Below are 24432 nucleotides of genomic sequence, written 5' to 3'. Positions count from 1 at the left end.
CATGGAAGAACACTTAACTTCCATCTCTAACTTCAGCATAGCTGTTAGACAGAAAAACTTTAAAAGCCAAATGGAACAGGAAATCACAAAATAAGAAATCATCCACAGACTGGATTGTGTTAAGTATGATCTAAGTGAGGAATATGGAGTCTTATCCCATTACCTGGATTAGCTTGTATGACTGTCCTTTATTGCTAGTTTGCCTCTCCTAGCACTGCCCCTGCTTTCCCTCCCTTCCTGTCTTGTATTCAAATCACTCTCCACTTTATACACTACTCTGTGCATGTCCTTTCATAGCATCTGACGAAATGAACTCGGTCTCATGAAAGCTTATGGTATATATATCTCCAATTTAGTTAGTCTCTAAGGTGCACATCTGCCCTGCCTTTGTGTTAGCCTGTACCATTTACCAGTAGGAGGCCTACAAGTGCCTCCAGCAGCAGAGCTCCTTCTAACATCGTGAAACTCGTCCAGATTTGTCAGGCTGTTGTTTGCTGTGCAAAATAAAGCATTAATGCTGAGAAATTGGTAAATGTCGTAGGACCAGATTGGGAAGCACAAAACTCCTACCACTAGTTACAGAAAATTGTAGATGTGGTTTACAGTGCTTTGATCATAACCATCCTCTATATACCAACCTAGAAAATAAGGGGATCAAATCAAGTTTCTGCAATAAGTATAAAATCATAGAAAAATGGGGCTGGAAGGGACATCTGGAGGTCATCTAGTCCAGCTTTCTGCCTGAAGCAGGTTCAGCCCTATCCAAAATATCTCATACAAATCCTTGTCTAATCTTTTACTATAACTACACAATCAACCATTTCACACAACCATAAGGTATAGCATCCTCACCTGCCACTGATAAAGCAGGAGAACAATGTCAGCCAATCATGGTGAATTATTTTACTTAGCCCTTATATAGCACTTCTCATACGCAGTTCTCAGGTGCTATCATTCCTATATACTGAAGGATAAAGACACCCAAGGAGGGCTGGGAGATTAGAAAGGACATGGTATTGGAAGCCGGACAGCAAACTGTTCCAACAGGATGGAAGTACAAGAATAGCAAGAGACTAGTATAGCTGCATAAGGAGTTTCTAGGATACCTCAAATGCAAAAGGAAAGCATATAGGCAATGGAAACATAGGCAGGTCGCCAAGGAAGCATACCAGAAAATAGAAAGAACCAGGCACAAAATCAGGAAAGCAAAGATAAAGAACAAGATGATGAGAGAGGTTAAAGACAACAAGAGAAGAATCTATAAGTATGACAGCCAGAAAAGGACCAAGGAAGCTGTGGGTATGTACACCGTTAACTAGCCAGGGAGAACTCTTAACAGAAGATGCAAAGAAGATGGTTTGCCTCAGTTTTTACAAAATAATTAAACTGCAGCAAGACATCTAATAGGAATTATCTGAATAAGTAAGGGGGCAAGCTAAGGGATGAGATAACAAAAGAGATGTTTAAAGACCTTTTGATTGATCTGAATTGATTTAAAATCAGCAGGGCTGATGAACTTAATCTCAGGGTACTGATGAACTGGCAGAGGAGATCTCAGAGCCCTTGACAATGATCTTCCTGAAATTGTGGGAGATGGGCCAGGTATCAGCAAACTAGAAAAGGGCCTACATAGTGCCCCTCTTTAAAAAGGACCAACAGAAGGACCTAAGGAACTACAGACCAGTCAACCTCACACCCCAATAGCCAGAAAGTTACTGGAGCATATCCTAAGGAAGGCCATTTGCAAGCAGCTGAAAGAAGAAAGGCTGATCACAAGAAGCCACATGGATTTATGACAAACAAATTGTGTCAAATAAATGTTATCTCCTTTTTTGATGAAGTAACTACTGGGGAGGATGAAGGATATAAAGGTTTCCCTCAATTTATGCGGGTTCTTTATATGCAAATTCACTCTTATGTGATGAGCATATTTAGACCCATAATTCGTTATATGTGAGGTAAATTCGCTCTTATGCAATCAGCATAGATGCCCCCCCCTCCAAGCAGATAAGTCTGTGGGGGGAGGGGAAAGGGCCCCCACTCACCCCAACCCCGGCTGCAGTGGCCCCAGAAGCAGCTGGCGCCAGCTGCCTGTAGCTGCTTGGCTGCACCATGCTCTACCTGCCCCACCGTGCCTGGACTCACCCCAGCTCCTTGGCTGCGCCATGCCATGGTGCAGGCAGCTGGTGTCAGCTGCCGGGGCTGCTCCAGCACGGGCTGGGGTGAGTACAGACAAGCGGAACCCCAGGTGGCACGGGGCACAGCATTCACCCCAGCCCTGGCTGCAGTGGCCCCAGGAGCAGCTGACACCAGCTGCCTGCACCAGAGCACAGCACAGCCCAGGAGCAGAGGTGAGTGAGGACAGGTGGAGCACGGTGTAGCCCAGTGGCTACAGGTAGCTGGCACCAGCCACTCCCAGGGCCACTGCAGCTGGTGCTGGGGTAAGTACCGCCCTGTTCCCTCTGCTTTGCTGCCTTGTGCAGCAAAGCACAAGGGAGTGGTACCACTGGGAGTGGTACCCCTCCCCCCACCCCTTCCCTAGACCCAGCCTCACTCACTCGCTCCCTCACCATCATGGGAACCTATCCCTATTTGTTACACTGTAAGGTGGGTTCGCTTTATGCAAATTCATTTTTTGCACTGTTCTCCGGGAACCCATGTACAGCATAAATTGAGGGAAACCTGTAGTAGAGATAGCTGTGGATATAGTGTATCTGGACTTCAGCAACTACGGCTACAACCTGGATACCTGACACATGGAAGATATCGAATTTTAGACAATTTTTAAAAATGAAATCTTCATATTTTCTCAAGCAGGAAGCACCTGTGACCACCTGAAACCTGAGATCTTGCTCCTGCCTTTGCTTCAAGGTAATTTGCATAATGACAAATCCTCACAGGAGGTGAGAGACTCCATACCAGCTATGACCTGACTGCCCAGAGGAATTTTGCATCTATTGACTCCTCTGTGAAATCCTATAAAATATGAACTTTCATTTCTACCCAGGAGAACTTTTACAATCTTTTCTCCAATGCCTGATGAAGGGTATTTGTGCCTCAAAGTTTGCAATTAAAGAAATGTTTCTGCAAAAATCTTGTTGGTCCAATAAAAGATATCATCTCTACAATGAGTCCTGATTGCCTTGGACTTCAGCAAGGCTTTTAACAAGGTCCAGCATAACCTTCTCATAAACAAGTTGGAGAAAGATGGGCTGAAAAAAACTACTATAAGGTGGGTAGACAACTGGCTCAATAACCATAAGTAAAAAATAATTATTAACAGATCCATATCAGAACAGCAGGAGGTTTCAAATTAAGTACCACAGGGGGTCTGTCCTGGGCTTAATACTGTTTAATGCATTTCTTAATTATTTGGATGCTGGCATAAAAAGTTTCTTGAGTAAGTTTGCAGATGACATGAAACTGGGAAGGACTGTGAACAAGCTGGAGGATGGGAGCACAATTTAGAAGGATCCTGACTGGAAAGCTGGGCTGGAACTAACAGGATGAAGGTCAAACGTGCAAGGTGCTACACCTTGGAAAGAATAATCAAAAACACAAATATAAAATGGATTACACCTGGCTGGATGGCAGCACTACAGAGAAGAATCTGGGAATCATGGTAGATAGCAGAATCAAAAGGGGAATGCAATTTTGGAATGCATGAATAGAGCCATTAGGTGTAAGATACAGGAGGTAATATAGTGCCTCTCTACTCAACACTGGTTAGGCCTCACCTAGAATATTGTATACAGTTTTGGTCTCCACATTGCAAAATTGATATGGAGAAGGTAGAAAGGATCCAGAGGCCAGGGACGAAGATGATCAAAGTCTTGGAAAGCAAGTCATATGAGGAGAGGCTGAAGGAGTATGTTCAGTTGGAGGAAAAGGAGCTTAAGAGGGGACATGATAGCAGTCTTCAAATATCTGAAGGGCTGCAATAAAGAAGAGGGAAAGCAACTTTTCTATCTTGCTGCAGAGAGTAAGATGAAGTTGCAGGGAAGTAGGTTTAGATTGGATATCAGGAAAAACTTCTTCATTGTTAGAACAGTGAGGCAGTGGAATAGACTGCCTAGGGAAATTTTGGACTCTCCATCAGTGGAGATGTTCAAGAAGAGGGTCGCCTGCCACTGGTCCAGGATGACCTAGACATTGGCTTTGGCTGCAGTCAAAGCTGAGGATTTTGACTGGTGTATGCCAATGCTCCTGCTAGAACTAAAGTTCCTGCTAGGAACTTCTGTTCTCGGCTAGAGGGTCTTGCCCCTTTGGCACAGGGTCAGATTGATCACAATAATTGTGGGTCAGGAAGGAATTTTACCCCATGTTCAGATTGATAAGGACTGTAGGGGTTTTTGCCTTCCTTTGTAGCACGGGGCATAGCCCTCTACTTGGGATCTCTTGAGCATATATTAACAATCTTTTATAGAAGCAGGACATTGGCTTCTGAGGTTCCCCTGCTTTATCCGTAACAGGTTAAGCTGTTATGTCTTATGTTGTGTCAGGGTTGATGGTAGATTTATGAAGAGTTTAGATTATGGATTTCTATAGGATGGTTTGGATAGGGATGATCCTGCATCAGGCAGGGGGTTGGTCCCTTCCAGTCCTATTTCTCTATGATTCTATTTTAGGTGAAGGAACTAGGCAATTAATGCAAAGCAATAAACTCTGGCGTTTACTGCCATTTGAGCATGTGTGAAGGACTGCAGCACACTGAGCCGGGTCAGAACAGCCCCGGCTGGCAGGGGGGCCCCAGAGGTGAGCCTGCCAGCCTGGGGTTGCTCCCCGCATCTCAGTATGCTGTAGAAGGGCTGGCTGAGGCATGAAGGTGCTCAAGTGAGGGATAGCTGGCAGGCAACCCCCCACTGAAGCATCCTCACACCCCCGCCATCCAGGGCAGCATCTACATGTGCACTGTTGTGGAGTAAAAAATTCCACAGCATTAAAGTACTTGTATTTAGAAGTATTATCCTGCTGCAGAGTTGATTAGTTTACTCCAGCCTAATAGGGATGCACATGTAGATATGTAATGTTTACTTCAGAGCTAATTAATCTACTCCACAGTAAGTGTCTCATGTAGATGCACCCTCACTTGCCTAAATCACATGCCAAGTCAGTGGCAGAGCTAGCAAGAGAACACAGACGTATTACTGACTTCCAGTCATCTTCAGTCTATGAGACCAAGGCTATTCAGGTTCAGAGGAGATTCAGCACATTCCTAATCCTCAATATGACTGTTCCATTTTGATTTTTTCTGCAGGCTTTTCTCAACCCAAAGCTCTTGGCAGATGAGTTCACACGATTTGAATTTCCAAGGAGATTGAAAAGAGGTGATGTGGGACATAAAGTCCTTTACCGGGATTATTTCATGGCAGGCTGGTGAGTCTCCAGCACTCCAAGAGACCCATTGTAATTGCACTGACTGTAATAGGTCTTTAGAAAGCAGCTCAGATTTTTTTATTTCTGGCCATGAGGTAATGTAGGGGAAGGAAACATGCCCCACTGAACATTTCTTTCCTGCATAATGCTCTTTGGGAAGAAAAGTGTATTTAGTACTGATGACAGGTGTTAGATAGAGGGCAGCAGGGCTGCCAATCCAAAGTCCTCTACTCAAGAGATAAAGCAATAACGCTGCAAGCTCCCCTGCCAGCATGCCTCAGTACCTGCAAACTTCCCCGGAGGAGTAAGGAGGGATTTTAGCCTCAGGCTGTTCAATTCTACAGCTTCCTTTACTGAGGTTGTCAACAAGGACTTTAGTGATTTGGAGCTGGCGATTCATTTCATACTATTTGGTTCACAGTCATAACATAAAAATCAACACCTAAACCTTATGGTAATAGCTTAGTAATTCCCACACCAAAATGTGCTGGTGTGTCTATACTGGACTTGAGAATGAAGAGTACAAATGAACTGTCACCCAAATTCAGCCTCCCAGGGCAGTGCTGTTACTTCAAAAACAGGCTGCATGCCAGCCATGAGCAAGCCCAGGTCATGGCTGTTTAGAAGGACTGTTAGGAATTCAGGAAACAGAAATATAGGTTTGTAGAATGAATACTAAGCTTAGAACAGGGACAAGTAGGATTCCAGATGGTGAGAAAGGGAGGAAATGTCATTGTGGAGTTGAGGCTAAGCCTCAGATGATCTGGAGGCAGTTCCCAACTTAGACACAGATGTGCTATAAAACTTTGGGCAAGTCACTTAGCTTCTCTATTCCTCAGTTCCCTGTCCATAAGAAGCTAGTAATATTTTCCTGTCACAGGGGTGTTTTTGAAGATAAGTCCATACAAGTTTGTAATATGCTCACACAATAGTGATGACAACAGCGATTGAACAAAACCAGGATAATGAGGTTCACAGTCATAACATAACATAACATAAATATGTCTATTTTAGGGGATACAAGACAGTGGAAAAAGATGACCTCAAGTACCCTCTCATCCATGGTCATGGGAAGCAGGTAACTGAATGCTTTATAAACATACACCCTCCTAGGCCTGCATATGCAGATGGCAACAGTTGCTGAGACTCCTTCAATTTGCTTATTTAGAGACATTTCAGTGAGGCTTGGTCTAGTTGCCTCTAAGCTAAGTAGTCTCTTCAGCCAGTGTAGAGAGAAGCTCCGGGGAATCATGCCAGTCAAAACTCTTCAGACTGCTTTTGTAACTATGCGGTGCTTCTTGATACCTGCCTGGTGCAGATTTCATAGACGTTAGAGCTGGAAGGGACCTCGAGGGGTCATAGGAGATTCTTACCAAGAGTCTCTCCATACCTATAACTACTCAACAAGGCTTGCAGACCCCTCTTAAAGGGGCAGGCAACCTTGTTACAGGGACCTTTAAAAGTCCACCTGAGAGCCTCTACCCCACACAGACAGATGGATTGGTGGAGATATTTAATCAAACTTTAAGGAAGTTAGGTGACAGGAGAACCCAAGAAATGGGATGCTTTTCTACCCTATTTGTTATTTGTGATCCAGGAGTTTTCCTAATCATCAATGGTGTTTTCACCTTTTGAACTCCTGTAAGGGGGAGAATCACATGTTATATTAGACCTCCTTCAGGAGGACGGGCAGACAGCGTGAGATCTCAAAATGTAGTGCAATATGTTCTCCAGCTATTGGAATGGTTGGATCTTGAGAGGGAATTCAGCCAAGAGATGCTCTGCCTTCTGTTATGTTGAGGACAGGAACAAAATTCAAAGCAGAATTAGATATTTATATGCATGTAGGCTTTGTATCCGGAGTTATAATGAATAATGACACTTTCTGGAATGGATATTTAAACATTGTGCTGCAGGGCTTGTCATTTTGGATCAAGAGTCAGGGAGAGATACTGATAGGCACAGGCGGAGGGAGAGAAACTATTATTTGGGGGGACTGAGCGCTTGCGCACGTGCACCCACGCACCTTCCCCCAGCAGGCAAGTCCGTCATGGGGAAGAGGCATGGGGGCCAGATCGAGGTCCCCCCAGTGCAGAAGGGAGTGGGGCAGAGGCAGGGGTGAATGGGGCCCCAGGGTAAGTTGTGGGAATATTGGAGCCCCAGGTGGCTCATCCAGGGGCGCGGGGTGGCCCCCGCCCGTGTGCACCCCAGCAGAGGCCCAGGGGGCACATGCCCCCCCAATCTGTGTGCAGGGCAGAGGTGGGCTGCCACTGTGGGCTGGGTTCTGCACCCTGCTGCTGGAGCCCTAGGCAACCCAGCAAAGGCAGGCATATGGCATCACGCTGCTCCTGGGGCAGCAGCAGTGGGGCCAGAGCCTAGCCTGCAACAGCAGCCTGCCTCTGCCCCACTCCCTCCCACACTGTGGGGGCCTCAATCTGGCCCCCCACTTGCCTTCTGTTTCACAGAGTAGACTGAAACTTGCCTAGTTGCCATGCTGGACAGTAACCCACATGCTAGGGCTGCAATCCCTGGCAATGACTGGCCAAGTTCGCTGACAACACCAACTCTGGGGTAAAGCATCCACACCTGAGGACAGGAGGGTGATCCAGGCAGACCTTGACAGGTTCGTGAAATGGGTGGATGAGAACCTGATGGTGTTTAACACTGAAAAATGCAAGGTACTCCACCTTGGGAGGAAAAACTTGCAGCATGCTTATAGGCTTGGCAGTGCTACGCTAGCTAACACTACAAACAAAAAGGACTTGGGGGTCATGATTGACCACAAGATGAACATGAGCCTTCAATGTGATGCTATGGCTAGTAAAGCAAGCAAAACGCTGGCTTGAATCTATAGATGCTTCTCAAGCAAATCCCAGGATGTCATTCTCCCCTTGTACTCAGCCTTGGTGAGGCCACAGCTGGAGTACTGCATCCAGTTTGGGCCTCCACAATTCAAAAAGGATGTGGAGAAGCTTGAGAGAGTGCAGAGGAGAGCCACGCGCATGATCAGAGGTCAGGAAAACAGACCTTATGACAAGAGGCTGAGAGACATAGGACTCTTCAGCCTGGAAAAGTGCAGGCTCAGGGGTGATTTGGTGGCCACCTATAAGTTTATTAGGGGTGCTCACAAGGATCTGGGGAAACGTCTGTTCACCAGAGCACTCCAAGGGATGACAAGGTTGAACAGTCACAAACTCCTCCATGACCGTTTCAGGCTGGACATGAGGAAGAACTTCTTTACTGTCTGAGTCCCCAAGGTTTGGAATAGACTGCCACTGGAGGTGGATCAAGCACCTACTCTGAACGCCTTCAAGAGACATTTGGATGCTTATCTTGCTGGGATCCTATGATCCCTGCTGACTTTCTGCCTCTGGGGCTGGGGGCTGGACGCGATGATCTTCCGAGGTCCCTTCCAGCCCTAGTGTCTATGAATCTATCAATCTTGGCTGCATGTCTGAGTGTGCGCACCCCTCTCTCCTCCCTGCTGCAGCCTGGAACCCATGGACTGCCCTGCAGCCCTACCCACTGCCCCGCATTTTGGGGGGCTAAGCTGCATTAGCACCAGCCTTCTGCCACCTATGCCGATAGGGGAAGTTATACCTTCCTCTGAAATACTGAGTAATGATAATTAAGACAAAAAGTATACAAAATAAATGGACTGTGACTCCAAATTTAATCTGGCAAATCTAGTGTTCCTATAACTAGAGCCAGCATCATCAACTAGAGGTGGGTCTGCAAAACATTCACTGCTTCTGCCCTCATTGTGACCGATTCATCTTCACTGACCACACTACTGTACAAGAGGCAAGGATTTCTTAGGGTGATCTCCCTTATTATCCCAACTACACCGTTGGTCCAAAGTTAAATGAGCTTTCAAATGCAAGACATTCTTCCTCAGGTCTCTGATCACAGGAACCAGGCACGGCATAATGAAAAACAGCAGAGGGAAGTGGGTGAGAGTTCTCAGGGGTGGCAGACATACAATTATCAGAAGAAAAGAAGCCAATTACTGGGAGGATGGTCATTTTCACCTTTCCTGTGTGGACAGAATTCATAGGAGATGTTGCTATGTAGTCTGGCTTCTGTGCACACTACTGTGTATAGAGATCTAGGCAGGGGATTTCTTAGAGGACACCGTTGCGGGTTAGCAACTCTCTGCACATCTGGGTTGGACTATCATGCCAGCCTTGTGCTTCAGCTTCCTAATTGCTACCCACTTAGCAGAAGCTTGTATTACTTTTATTTTGCAAGGATCACCACAAGGAAAAGCTGCCTTTTATTCTTTAAAAAGAGATTACTTTCCTTGTTCCCCAGAATTAAGGTTACTTGCCAAAATCCTTGTGGCCCTGAGCTGAGCTCCTGCTCCAGCACAGTAAATCTTTGTAGCACCTACAGACTTGTGCTGCAAGCTATGTGGCTAGCTTAGCTGATGCCATTGAGTTTGCATTGGTGAAATGTTTCAGAGGCATTTGCTCCATCTAACATTTCATTCACATTGGGGCATCCTCAATTTGAGTCAGCCTCAAGTGGCCTGTCCCATTATTTGTGTGGCATGGTCCTTTCTCTCTATAAAATTCTGCTTGGGTCAGAGGCACAGTAGCAAGACCCAAGGACTTGCAGCTTCCTCATCTCATTCACAAAACCACAGTCCAGCATGACACAAGCTTTTCTGTGTGTGGTTCCAGACTCATTTGCTGGGGACTTTGGCTGTCTCTCGAGGACTGGGAGATCACCAGCTGAAAGTTACTGACACCAATGTTAAAGTCAAGCCATTTCTTTCCTGCATCCCTAAGGTGAGTGAATACGGGAGATGGAGATTACTAAAATAAAATATAGAATCATAGGAATGTAGGGCTAGAAGAGACCTCAAGGGGCCATCAAGTCAACCCTCCTGCTGAAGGTAGGATCATCCCTGACAAACCATGCCAGTCAAGTGTTTCCCTAACTTGCACTTCAGAGATTCCTAGGATGGAGATTCATTCCAGTGCTTAGCCACCCTCATAGCAAGAAAGTTTTTCCTCATATCCAATCTAAATTTACCTGGCTGTAATGTAAGATGATTGCTCCTTGTTCTGTCCCCTGCCAGCCACAAAGAATGCAAGACAAGAGCATATTAAAAAGAAAATTTGCAAAACACCTTCAAAAGACAAGCCCGGGAACAAAAAATTATCAACTTACTAGACATTAAAAATCAAGGACTGAATGCATACATGATTCATTATACACTGATACACACACATTTATGGCCCATTATAATCTACCCATGATCCCAGCTAATCTTTCTGCATTCTGCACGTTAATGACCCTCCACACACTTGAATGGACTTCCTCTTCCACTAATCAAGACTATCCTTTTCTTCTGCATTTTTCTTGTCTGTTAGTTATTCCAGTTATTGTCTCTGTTCTTCTATTTCACAGCTCAGCCAACTTTTCAGTCATCCGGGACCTCACCCAATCTCCGAGGTTCTCAAGAATAATAGCAATGGCTCTGACATTACTACAGTACTTTAGGGGACGCATCCCATCTGACCCTATTGACTTGAAAACACCCAGTTTCTCTAAAGGTAGAAAGAGAAGTTGCCTTTCATCACCTGTATGCTGCCATAAAAAAAAATTACAGTAACACAAAGTGACAGCAAATAAACATCAATACCTTTTGCAGCACCACAGCATGGCTGCAACAAAAGGTAGTAATAAATTATGCTCCTTTATTGTGGCAGATGTTTATTTGCTCTATGGCTAGAGCTGCCTGTACTGTCCCACCCCCACACGCAAGCACACCTGAGGCTTGAGGGGCCCAGTCCTGTGCAGGACTGGACCCAAGCCCGGGGGAGCACCTACCCAGATTTCCCTGCCTGTGGAGACATGCTCCTAGCAATCTATAAGCACATCTGTGGAAGCAGGAAAAGTTGGGTTTCCTTGCTTCCAGGCTTGCCCCAGATATTGGTGGGGATGCACTGCTGCAAGCAGGGAATCCTGACTTTTCCTGCTTCCAGAGATGCATGTCTCTGGGAACAGGGAAAGCCAGGCCACTCTAGTGCTGTGACAAAGTTGGGATCACCAATCAGTTGACTGACAGCCCAGTTTTGGGACCTTAACAGAGTGTCAAACTTGCTTCGGTGCAGTCCCAAACCTGAGACCTCCAATCAGGTGATAGGCAGTCCTAGTCCTGGGACTGCAGTAGAGAATCAAATATGCTCCAGTGTGGTCCTGGGGCTGAGACCACACTGGACTGTTTTGGATTTTCATACTTCCAGAGACATGACTCTGAGATCTCTGCAGGCAGATCTCTGGAAGCAGGGAACACATCACCTGATGACCTGCAAGATCAGTGGGTAGGACAACAGGTGACATTTGTTTTCCACAGAAAAGTTGATCAGCTGTGCCAGGAGCATAGCTTTGCTGATCAACAAAATTGATCAGCTGTTCCACTTCATTTGGCAACATCTTTTCTTAATTTAAGCAATCCCTAACCGTTCTTCCATTACTTAGGGCTGATTATCTCCCCCACATCCTGGCTGCCAGCTGCACTTGCTATGTGATAGCTGACCTTGTTTGTGAAGGCTAAAGTAAAAAAAGGCAATACATACTTCAGCCTCCTTCACATCATCCATTAGAGACTGCATTCTTTGCTCAGTAAGGGATGTACACTTTCCTTGGTCTTTATTTCTGACATACTTGCAGAACCCTTTTTATTTCCTCTTAAATCCAGTGCTAGTTGCCATTCAAATTATGCTTTGGTTTTCCCCATTTCTTACTGTTTGCCCATGCAATACTCTTATACTCTCCCCTAGTAATATGGGGCAGTTTCCATTTTTTGTAGGATTTTTTGAGTTTCAATTTATTGAACAATTCACTGTTTAACCAGATGGTCTCCTGTTGCACTGCCTGTTCTTTCTTCACATCAGGATGCCTTGCTCCCACATCCTTAAATTTGGCCTCCTAAAATTACAGCCAGTTCTCCTGGACTCCTTTTCCCCTCAGACTTGCCTCAGGAGATTATGCCCACCAGTTCCCTGAGTTTGTTCAAAGTCAGCTTTTCTGAAGTCCAGTGTCTCTGTTTACTAGGCCTGTGCAAAGAGGCTAGTATTTGCTTTGGAATCGGGGGACAGTGATTCGGTTTGGAGATTCGAACTGCTGTCCCGATTTGATTCAGCCGAATCTGAATCGGAGATTCAGCAGCAGCCAAATCCCCGACTCAGCCAGGCCAGGCCCATCCCCCGCCCCTCTCCCAGCCCTGCAACAGCTGCCCCACACACCCCAGCTCCCAGCATTTGGGGGGAAAAAAGCCCCGGCTCAGCAGGTGCTGCCAGGTGGGGGGCGATCTGCACTTCCCCCCCACTGCCCCATGCTGCATGGGGGGCTCTGCATGAGCCCCTGAACCCCTCCCCCCGCTCCTCCATGGGTGCCCTGCACAGGGCCAGCTCTGGCCCTTTAAGAAAAAAAAAAGCCTGAAGAAACCCTGGGACTCACCACTCCTGCCAGCAGCAGGGCAATCCCTGCTGCCCCCCCGCCCCGCTGGCTCTGCATGAGCCCCCGAAGCCCTGAGGTTGCACCAGGAGCAGCGAGTCCTGGGGCTTTTCTGCAATATTTTTTTTTCTTAAAGAGCCAGAGCCCTGGAAGGCGGGGCAGCCATGCAGGGGCCAGGGGAGTAGGGGAGGGTTTGGGGGGCTCATGCAGAGCCCCCCATGCAGCCTGGGGATTGCTCCCCTCGCCTGGCAGCACCTGGTGAGCACTGGGGCTTTTTTTAAGTACCGGGAGCTGGGGCAGGCAGGGGCAGCCATGGGGGGACTGGGGACACGGACGGGGGTTGGGGGGGCTGGCAAGGGTCCCCCTATGGTCCCCTCCCTCCCCTGTCCCTAAGCCCCCCTTCCCTGTCCCTAGTACTTACTAGCTCAGAGTGGTTGCAGCTCCCTGCTGCAGCCACCAGGTACTGTCCGAATCATCAAAGCTTTCAGGATCTTTGCCGAAGATTCAGAGAGCTTTGAATCAATTTGGACCTTTTAATTGGTCCCCTGATTCAATTTGGATATTTGGCCACCGAATCGGGCGAAATCTCCTCTGAATCGAATCACCACCCAAAGCTTTGCACAGCTCTGTTTACCACTGCTCTTCTCCCTCCCTCAGGATCTTGACCTTCTATCATTTCTTAGTCACAGTTGCCAAAGTTACCATCCACCTTCATATTCTCAACCAATTCCTCCCTGTTTGTGAGCAGGAAATCAAGTAGAGCTTCTCCACTAGCTGGCCTCTCCACCATCTATAGTAAAAGATATCCCAGACACATTCTAAGAACGTGATGGACTACCTCTGTACTTCTATATTACCTACCCAGCAGATGTCATGGTAGTTGACGTTGCTCAAGCGCTGGGATTTGGAAACTTTAGTTAGTTGTTGAAAGAAAGCCTTGTCTGCCTCTTCCTCCTGGTTTGGTGGTCTAACAGATATGCACTGCGACATCACCCTTACCATTTTCCCCTCTGACCTGGACCCAGGGGAATACAAGAGTACCTCCCACTTTGTACTGCAGCTCAGAACAGGCATGTTTCTTATGTATAGACAAACACCATCTCCTTTTGCCCCCTGCCTGTCCTTCCTGAACAATTTATACCCATCCATAATGGTACTTCAGTTGTGTGAACTCTCTCATAGATTCATAGATGTTAGGGTCGGAAGGGACCTCAATAGATCATCGAGTCCGACCCCCTGCGTAAGCAGGAAAGAGTGCTGGGTCTAGATGACCCCAGCTAGATACTCATCCAACCTCCTCTTGAAGACCCCCAGGGTAGGGGAGAACACCACCTCCCTTGGGAGCCCGTTCCAGACCTTGGCCACTCGAACTGTGAAGAAGTTCTTCCTAATGTCTAGTCTAAATCTGCTCTCTGCTAGCTTGTGGCCATTGTTTCTTGTAACCCCCGGGGGCGCCTTGGTGAATAAATCCTCACCTATTCCCTTCTGTGCCCCCGTGATGAACTTAAAGGCAGCCACAAGGTCGCCTCTCAACCTTCTCTTGTGGAGGCTGAAAAGGTCCAGTTTCTCTAGTCTCTCCTCGTAGGGCTTGGTCTGCAAGCCCTTAACCATACGAGTTGCCCTTCTCTGGACCCTCTCCAGGTTATCCGCATCCTTCTTGAAGTGTGGCGCCCAGAATTGCACGCAGTACTCCAACTGCGGTCTGACCAGTGCCCTATAGAGGGGAAGTATCACCTCCCTGGACCTATTCGTCATGCATCTGCTGATGCACGATAAAGTGCCATTGGCTTTTCTGATGGCTTCGTCACACTGCCGGCTCATGTTCATCTTGGAGTCCACTAGGACTCCAAGATCCCTTTCCACCTCTGTGCCACCCAGCGGGTCATTCCCTAGGCTGTAGGTGTGCTGGACATTTTTCCTCCCTAGGTGCAGCACTTTGGATTTCTCCTTGTTGAACTGCATCCTGTTGTTTTCTGCCCACTTGTCCAACCTATCCAGGTCTGCCTGCAGCTGTTCCCTGCCCTCCGGCGTGTCCACTTCTCCCCATAGCTTTGTGTCATCTGCAAACTTGGACAGAGTACATTTGACTCCCTCGTCCAAGTCGCTGATGAAGACATTAAAGAGTATCGGTCCAAGGACCGAGCCCTGCGGGACCCCACTGCCCACACCCTTCCAGGTCGAGACCGACCCATCCACCACAACTCTTTGGGTGCGACCCTCTAGCCAATTCGCCACCCACCAGACTGTGCAGTCATCCACATCACAGCCTCTTAGCTTGTTCACCAGTATGGGGTGGGATATCGTATCGAAGGCCTTCCTGAAGTCTAAGTATACGACATCCACCTCTCCTCCTGTGTCCAGGCGTTTCATAACCTGGTCATAGAAAGAGACTAGATTGGTCAGGCACGATCTGCCCGCCACAAACCCGTGCTGGTTTCCCCTCAGCATAATTTGCCCTGCCGGGCTCTCACAAATGTGAGCCTTGATAATTTTTTCAAAGACTTTACCAAGGATGGAGGTGAGACTGACTGGCCTATAGTTGCCCAGGTCCTCCTTCCTCCCCTTTTTGAAAATGGGGACCACGTTAGCCCTTTTCCAGTCCTCCGGGACTTGGCCCGTGCACCACGAGCGTTCGAATATTCCTGCCAGTGGCTCTGCAATGATGTCGGCCAGTGCCTTCAGCACCCTCGGATGGAGCTCATCTGGGCCTGCCAACTTAAAGGCATCCAGTTCTTCCAAATGACTCTGCACCACCTCAGGATCTACGCATGGAAGTCTGGCGCCTTGCTGCTGCCTCTCTACAACCCCAGTGAGAGACTTGTCATGCCCCTCACTTAGGAACACTGAGGCAAAGAACTCGTTGAGGAGTTCAGCCTTGTCCCCCCTGTCACCAATTGTTTCTGCCCATTTAGCAGCGGTCCTATTCCTCCCTGGGCCTTCCTTTTACTCCCAATATATCTAAAAAACAATTTCTTGTTGTCTTTTACTTGGGTTGCCATCCTCAGCTCCATGGTAGCTTTGGCCCGCCTAACTGCCTCTCATCAAGTCTCTTATCCCAATAGTATCGTAATTCCCCGATTGTACTACAATTTCCGTTTCTTCCTGCTCATTTCCCATGTCTCTTGTATTAGTGTACAAACATTTTAAATAACGAGCAGACTACCACAATTCCTCTCTGGGAACATTGTTAAGGCTTCCCCTGTAGCATCTTCTTACATGGCTTTAATCCAGATCCCCTGGCTCTTTACTTACCATGGTTGGGGGGGCATTCCCTGGTGGACCCAAATTCAAACCCTTCTCACCAGGTTAGCAAGCTTGTATGCAAAGACACTCTTACACCTCATTGTCAGGATGACCCTGAATCTTTTCAGTTCTTCCTGGCACACCACTCCATGGTCAAAGAAACTGAAGTCCCGCTGGCAGCACCCTCTTTGCAACCATGTGTTGATCTGCAAGATGCATTTGCTCCTGTCTGGGCCTTTACTATTGACTTGGAAGGTTTGATGAAAGTGCCACCTAAACCCCCATCCCCTTCACCCTGAGCCCTGTAGTCACTTTTGATCTGCTCAGGGTTGCTCCTGGCAGCATCAACAGTGCCAACATGGATGAGCAGCACAGAGTAATAATCAGAATGCCAGATAAGTCTCAGCAACCTTTGTGTAACATCTTAGATGCAGGCTCCTGGCAGGAATAGCCTACACAGGATAGAAGCAGAGGAAGAGCTGGCAGGGGCAGTAACAGTAGCTTTAGTGCTGTAACATCTTCCAGTGTCATGGAAGCTGATGGTTTAATCAGAATCAAAAAGGAATTAGAAAAATTCTTGGAAAAAAGGGACATCAGTAGCTATTGAGCATGGAACTTAGGGATACAGCCTCTGAACCAGAACTTTCTAGACCTTAAATACTGGAGGCTGCAAGTGAGAAAGGAATAGTGGAAAAAACCTTAGTCACACACAGTTCACTCTCCCTTTCAGCATCCTCTCTTTGCCACTGGATACAGAATATTGGGCAAGATGGACCTATGGTCTGACCCAGTAAATGACAGTTCTTACCTACTTTGATAATCTGGCTCTACAAATTAATGAATCATAGAACCTCTTTTCTAAGGCAGCAGGAATCAGTCCTACCATATTCCCAACTGTATATCAGCTTGAATCCTACAAAGCTTCCTTCCAATGTGGTGGGATTCATCCAAAGTTGCCAACAGGTGCCAGTACAGAGAAGAGACCGGAAAAGATCTCTATTAATCACAGCATCTTTCAGAGAAGCCTTGGGCTCACTCATATTATGGGTACCCAGGTCTGAGGCTCACCCATATTATGGCTCTCCATGGGTGCTCTGGGGCTCAAGTACCCACTGGGAAAAAAAACTGTGTGCACTCAGCACCCACAGAGACACTTGCAGATGTTAAAAACAAACAAACAAAAACATGCTTTACCAGAAGCAGCAGTGCATGACTTCAACCCAGCTTTGCAGCATCTGTAAAAATCAAGTGCTTCAACAGGGCTTTTTGGCACTTTTAGCTAAAGCTGATTCAACCAGTTATTAGATAAAAGTGACAAAAAAGCCCCACTAAAGTGCCTGATCTTTACAGATGCTGCGGAGTCAGGTAGAAGTAACACACCACCTCTTCTGGGCATGTATGGGGTTTGGCACAGGAACATGCAGAGTTAAAAGTAAAGTGCCTTCTTTTTTAAGCCTGCAAGCACCCACCAGCAAAAAAAAGGTGGTGCCTATGAGAATAAGTGGTCTAGTTTGTTAAAAAAAGACCCTTTATAATGGCCTGGGATTCAACCAGTCTTCTGGTACTTAACTGTAGTAGAGCAATTAAGCCCACCCTCCTGGAGACACCTTTGCCACCGCTATTAAGAAGCTCGCTGAGGATAACCACCCTTCAATAGGAAAATCAGAATAGGATTTGTTTACATTTTCTAAAGCCAATCACCATGAAAGCAAGGATTTTTCCTGAACATTTCTATGCATCTATAGCTGACTGAAAATATAGCTAAGAAATAACTTTGTTCTCTAGGTGAATGTGCTTGATTTTGCTGTACATGATGTTGAGGAAGACGATGTCCTTGTCCTGGCAACTGATGGCCTTTGGGAGATTCTATCTAATGAAGAGGTTGCTCAGATTGTCAGGAGCTTTCTTGAAGACAACAAAATGGACCTATACAGGTAATAAGTCCATTCCATCTACTACTATCACACTCAGCTCCATTAACTCTGAGTATTGCTTATGGCTAGTGAAGACAGTTTTCCTCAGTAGCATATTGATGCAGGCACTAAAACTCAACACAGTGACACTAACTTCGATAAGCTGACCAAACTAGCTTATTGTCCCCCTGTTTTCTGAAATATTTTTCTCCATCATCATCCAGTGCAGTTAGGTTAAGTGATTGGCTACCCAGTAGTCATCAGGGCTCTCTCTTTATTCCCAATGGCTAAACTTCACATGCAAACTCTGAAGATACATGTACAATTCTCAAGTCTTCTTAACCTTCTCTTTGAAGGCTGCACAGAGAGCTGTGGTCCCAATGGAAATGAAAAGGATTAATGTGTATAAAGGAGTAGAACTGACTTCTTCCTCTGATATGGACTGGTACTGTTAAACTTGCCTCCTTCATAAAGATTTAGTTAGGCTCTAGGGCTGCTTACAGATGTAAACAAACAAACATTCCCCCCCCCCCCCCCCCAAAAAAAAAAACCCCAACTACCTGGCACTTTAAACTCCACAGGCCCTGCACCAAGCTGAAGACATGCCCAGAAGAGGCATTGTGTTAGTTGGACCCGGCTTGCACAACATCTGTATAGATCAGGCGCTTCAGTGGGGCTTTTATGGTGCTTTACTTAACAGCTGATTGAATCAGCTATTAGATAAAAGCAGCACTGAAGTGCTGATCTATACAGACACTATGGAATTTGGTTGAACTAATACCCTGCTTCTTCCCATAAAGCACATTTTTGGGGGTTTTTTCCCCCACATCTGTCAACACCTATAGTCATTCAGAGATGGGAAGTAGCACATAATCGGTATTAATAGTCCCCAAAGGGAGTTTTGTAATAACCCCAAACTTACCTACTATTCCTCTTGCAGGTTTTCTGAACTGGCTAAGTGCCTGGTACAAAAAGCAAGGGGGATGAGAAATGGGCACCAGTGGACTCTGGAAAACAATAATCCAGCATCCTATGATGATATCTCCGTGTTCGTGATCCCACTTAATAACAGGGACAGGGAGTCTTAGCATTGTAGAAAGGCTACAAGACTCATGCATGATGATGTTTGACTGGAAAGCAGAACCAAAAAGACAGGTGTTCTCAGATTACCATTATGTGCACACACTTTTCTAGTAACACAATGAATTCCTTTTGTAACCTGATATTGTAGTTAGGTATCGAAACAGCACTGGATCTCAATAAGCAGAACAGGTTTGATGGGAAATGATTTTTTTCTTTCAACCGACCTCAAAAGAAAAACTAAACAATGGCTAACTACCATTTTTAGCAACTACTTTAAATCTACTCACTCCTGTCTGATTCCACAAGAGCTGATGAGCTAGAGAGGTATTACTGGACATTCAAGAAAAACATAAGGAACTATTCCACTTGTCAATATCAAAGTCTTCGATGTATGATTTAATGTACAGAATAGAGAATTAGGTCTAGGTTGGAGAATGATCACCATTGGACACAGTGATAGTTACTGATGTATGCTCAAAGATACTTTTAGATTTATGTAAATCACATAAAACTGAAAGCCACATAGGAATGGTATACTGAACTGCCAGTTCCTTGCCAATAAGTATAATTTCACCCCACTGAGAGAAGCCTCGACTCTCTAGGGGACTGTCTTTTGTTTTTGAGTTTATTTGGACAGCTTCTTTGTAGTTTCTTTTAAACTCAGATCTGAACGGTTCTCAACAATGCACTAGGCAAATGTAAGAAAGGAGCTTCCAGAGGCCTCAGCTTTGTATCTCTTTAAGCAGAATAACGTTCATTCAAATCTTTCTGGTATATCAAACACCTAGATATCAGAGACATTTCCTTTTATGGTTTAAAATAGCAAGAATTTGGAGATTTGATGTTGGTATAAGGCTCATCCCTATAGAGCAGAATTTTTGAGAGACACGAAAGCAGCTGCTCCCTGAAGATTTATGAGCAAGCTATCATATTTCAACACTTTGATAGCAAAAAGTCTCTGTGCACCTCACATATATTTGCTTTAACTCAGGATTAAAGATTTACTGGAGAAAGAGGGGCTGCTGTTAGGGAGGACTAAGTACAGGAACCATGTATACTTAATATATCAAAGAGCAAAAGCAACTATGCAAAGCACACCTGTTTTACAGGCTTGCCCCTAGAATCAATGTAATTTTAGAACAGAAAAATGCTGTGCCAGTGTATGGCAGGCTTGTCTAACATATGGCCCATGAGACACCGTGCAGCCCACCAAGGCATTTTCTGTGGCCCATGGTGCTGTGATGGGAAATGCCCCTTGTCCCTCCCCCAGCCCCTCAGCAGCTTCCTAATGGCTGCTGAAGGGCTAGGGAAGGGACAAGGTTCCCACACGCACCGTGTCAGCTTGACATTGCCGACGCGGTGCGCGTGGGAAGAGGAGTGCAGACCCGGCCTGCCTCTTGCCGTCCTCAGCACCACATGGGGAAGCCACCACTTCCCGGCCTGAGCGACTCGCCACTCCCCGCCTGCAGGTGAGAGGCAGCCCAGCTTGGCCGCCCGACCCCGAGTCACTGGTGGAGGCAGAGCGGTGCAGGCAGGTGCCTCCTCCCGCCAGGCTGTCAGCATTGGTCGCACCGCGCGGGGCGGCCCCGGGCTCAGGCAGAGCCTGTGCTTGCTGCGCCCCGAGATGCCGCCTGGCCCCAGCCCCCTCCAGCCCGGTGTGGTGATGCAGACCCGCGGAGGCAGTGCAGCAGCCGGGCTCGCCCTCGTTGTCTGCCTCTGCCGCCTCCTGCCCAACTGGGGGCGCGGCCGGTAGGGACGGGACAGGGTCGGAAGACAGCGCTTCCCCTGGGGCTGGGCCGGTGACGGTGGGCTCCCGGCACTTGTGTGTGTTGGGGGGTCCCTGCCTTTCACAGGGGAGGGAGGCTCAGGGCAAGGGCTGTGCCCTGTGTTGCTCTGCTCTGCCTCAAATAATTGCCCACCCCGGTCTAGATCAGCAGTTCTCAACCTTTCTTGTACCATGACCCATTTGTAAACATAGATGGTCAGTCCCAACCCAGTGTCCCTCACTGCTCCTACCTCCAAACCCCAGTGTGGGGGGTATGGGGGACCCCCCCCCCCCCAAGTAGCCCCTTGCAGGCTGGAACTCTGCCAGCCCACAAGAGAAAAGCCACAGTTATGTTTTTCTCCTTTAAAGGAGAACCCATTTTTAAACTTTGCTCGTGACCCTTTCATATATTCTTGAGACCTACTTTTGGGTCGCGACCCATGTTTTGAGAAACGCTGGCCTAGATCATGCCCAACCAGTGCTGTCCAACATCTTTTTGAACACCTTTGATGATGGAGAGTCCACAACTTCCCTAGGCAGTCTGTTCCACTCCTTTGCTGTTCTAACCTCTGTGAACTGAGGGCTGGTACTGGAAATACAGCGAGGTTTTCAGTCTCTGTTCTGTGTCTTGTCAGTTAACACATGGACAAAACGAAATGGGGAAGAGGTTCTCTCTTTAATTTTTACCTCCTCCCATTGGCAAGAAGCTGTTGGAAATTTCTTCCCAAGGTCTTGTTTGACTGGTGGCAGGATGCCTGCTGCCTCATGTGGTCCAGGTCAGGTACTGTTTTTATTGTTTTTATTTTGGATTTTAAATCACATTTCCAGACCCATTTCCTTGTCAGTTCCTGCAACTTCATTGCCGTCAAAGGTCATGTGACATCACTTCCTGATGTGATACCACTTCCTGTGAGGTCTTTGAATATGGCTCGCCGGCCCACTGGGTGATAAAAAGTTTGTGATCTGGCCCTGCATTCAAAAAGGTTGGACACCCCTGGTGTATGGACAGGCATTCATTTGCACTGCTACAAAGTTTTCAAGCCTAAGCCAGAACACCAGGCAAGGAGCAGCCCCATGGCTAACAGCTGGAGCTCTACTAATCATCCAGCTGAGGTAGCTCCTGTTTAGGCCCCAGCTGATTGGCTGGACTGGGCAGAAAGTAGCAGTGCTGGACACCCAGCTAGCTTGCTACTGGGTGGGCTATCAGGGAGCCAACTGCTCCCCCTCCCTCTGTCTTAGACAGGAAGCTAGAGGGAAGTAGAGGACTGTGGGATACTGGGAGTCCAAGGGATCCCTATCACACTATGTGTAACTGTTAAAGTGTTACGTATGGCACTAGAAAACTTTGCTGTCTGGAAAAGCTGGTGTTAGAAAGAGTTAACATTTCATGGAGGAGTTGCTATGTTCCTCCCCGCCACCATCACAAACAGCTTGAACACCTGATTTTAGCACTACAAAAAGCGAGCAAAGGCCCATTTATCGCTAGAAATGTAACACTTGCCCATGGCTTCAGTAAAGAACTCCCTTATTGTCTGGTACCACATGTAAAGTAAACTGTACAGAAACTTATTGTATAAAGACTGTTGCATTTAGTTATTTAAGCAAATTTGTATATTTGGCAATGTGATGCACCGTATTTTAATAAACACTATGTCAGTCCATAATCCTGGCAGATAACCAGGAATCCTGGTTTTCTCTGTTTAAAAATTGAAAATTCTGATTAAAAAACACAAAATCCATGATTAAAATGAAACACCACTATCTATCTATCTACACGCACACACACACACACACACACACATTTGGAAGCCTACCAGTGTCTCAATCACTATAATAAAATAAATTATAAATACTTATATATTTTGGTATTTGATTTTAGGTTTTTTATCATGAAAAATCAAGAGCTCCCTCTGCCCCTTTGCTCACCAGGACACAGGTCCAGACCCCTCAGTCCTTACCCACAGCCCTGCCAACTCCCCCCAGCCCTGCCAGAGGAGGCCTCCAGCTGCCATTCCCCCTGGATGAGCCGCCCATGGCTCTGTCCTGCGCTCCCCACCTGTGGCTGCACGTTCTGGCTCCAGCTCCCAAGCCCTACGCACTGCCTGGGCTGGGCAGCAGCCCCAGCCCTGCCCAACCCAGTCCCTCCCTTCCTATGGAGGCCTCTATCCCCCACACTCCTGACTTACCTGCAGGAGCTGCTCTCTAGGCTGCCTGGCAGACACATGTGGGAGCAAGCACATGCACATGGTGCCTCCTGCCCAACTGCCCTTCTCATGTGCCCCTCAGCCTCTTGCAGGCTGGATCTCTGCCAACCTGCAGAAAGCTCTTTGCAAAAGTGGAAAATCCGCACGTTTCTCCATTAAAATTAAAAACCTGCGTTTTTCTCAGTTAAAGGGGAAAATCCATTGGGGGGGGGGGGGGTTCGTTTTCCAGTGAGACATGGAAAACCTAGATCCCTGCTAATAACAGACATTTGTTCATGTAGCTCAGGCCTGTAATTGACTGCATCGCTGATTCTGCAGTTATGTAACCTCAAGGATCTGAGCTGTCATCAGATGCTAGCAACAAGTAGATCAGTTCACATAAATGAAAGATCTACAAGGATAACTTAAGTTACTTGACATGTTGGAGATTCAGGAAATGACTTCACTTAGTGCAAAGTGGTAAGTGACACTATGCCATCTTTAGTTATGGTTTTAAGTTTATTTTTCAGCTATGCCCCATCAACTAAATTCAGATATGGGTGACTACTTGTTTCTCCCTCTGTAGTTTTAGATAGGAATATTCACTCTGCTGCATTCTTAAACAGCTACCATATTCCATAATCAAAATGGTCAGCAAGAGTCTCTGGTACATTGTTCTTAAGTGCACTGAGCTCCATTGGCATAAAAACTAATTAAAATACAATTTCTGAACAGGACTCCTCCTTCAGCAGAAAACACGTATGCTATATATTATTTCCAATCAGTCAAGTTCTTCTTTCTGCATCTTTAAAAGTTTTTTATGCAGGTAAAAGATCTGCAGGACTCTGGAGAACTGGCAGCCAGTTCTAGAGATATTTCCCTTAGCAACATGACTAACTTTTGTCAAAAGTTGTAATTGCTTTTAGGTATATTCAATAAAGGAAACCAAATTATCAATTTTCTTCTAGCCTAGCTAAACATAGCTATTACTATGTCACAATATTTAGTACATTTTGCTAACACAGTTTTACATTATCAGATAGGAAAGCTACAAAGTTGGGTGTGAAAAATGGACCTATTACTCCTACTCATGTGAATCATGTAAAGGGAAAGGAACTGCTATTTCTTATTTAATTTTTCTACTAATGTTCAAGTCAGACAATGAAACTGATTTCACTGCTTAACTCTTATTAGCTTAGTAAGGGTTTCCTTGTTTAACTGCTTGAGAGGGATAATGAGTTGAGGGTCTACTTTCAAGCCCACAGACCTTTCTGCTTAGATCAAGCAGAAGGGGGAGAGTTTTGTTTTTATATCCAGTGATCACAGAATTCAATCCCAAGAAATGACCTGAGCAGGGTCATGCTTATGCTGAGTGTAGCAGGACTGGGCCCCATGGCCA

At 46.5% G+C, this 24432-nt stretch overlaps 1 protein-coding gene across 2 annotated transcripts in view; it reads left to right on the top strand.

Moving 5' to 3' along the window:
* PPM1M (protein phosphatase, Mg2+/Mn2+ dependent 1M) overlaps positions 1–22706 on the top strand; it is a 33178-nt gene extending 10472 nt beyond the window's left edge. Inside the window, exons 6-10 of one of the 2 annotated variants that reach the window (XM_014605057.3) lie at positions 5258–5376; positions 6391–6454; positions 10062–10169; positions 17875–18023; positions 18943–22706. In XM_014605057.3, coding sequence (XP_014460543.3) covers positions 5258–5376; positions 6391–6454; positions 10062–10169; positions 17875–18023; positions 18943–19090 — 588 coding nt within the window. In that variant the 3' untranslated portion in view covers positions 19091–22706. The remainder of the gene's footprint in view (positions 1–5257; positions 5377–6390; positions 6455–10061; positions 10170–17874; positions 18024–18942) is intronic. The other variant, XM_019490019.2, reaches the window with a different exon arrangement.
* The last annotated feature ends 1726 nt before the right edge of the window (positions 22707–24432 follow it).

This window comes from Alligator mississippiensis, chromosome 12 (genome assembly GCF_030867095.1).
Source record: "Alligator mississippiensis isolate rAllMis1 chromosome 12, rAllMis1, whole genome shotgun sequence".
Taxonomy (NCBI): Eukaryota; Metazoa; Chordata; order Crocodylia; family Alligatoridae; genus Alligator; species Alligator mississippiensis.
This window is presented reverse-complemented; position numbering and strand designations above follow the sequence as displayed.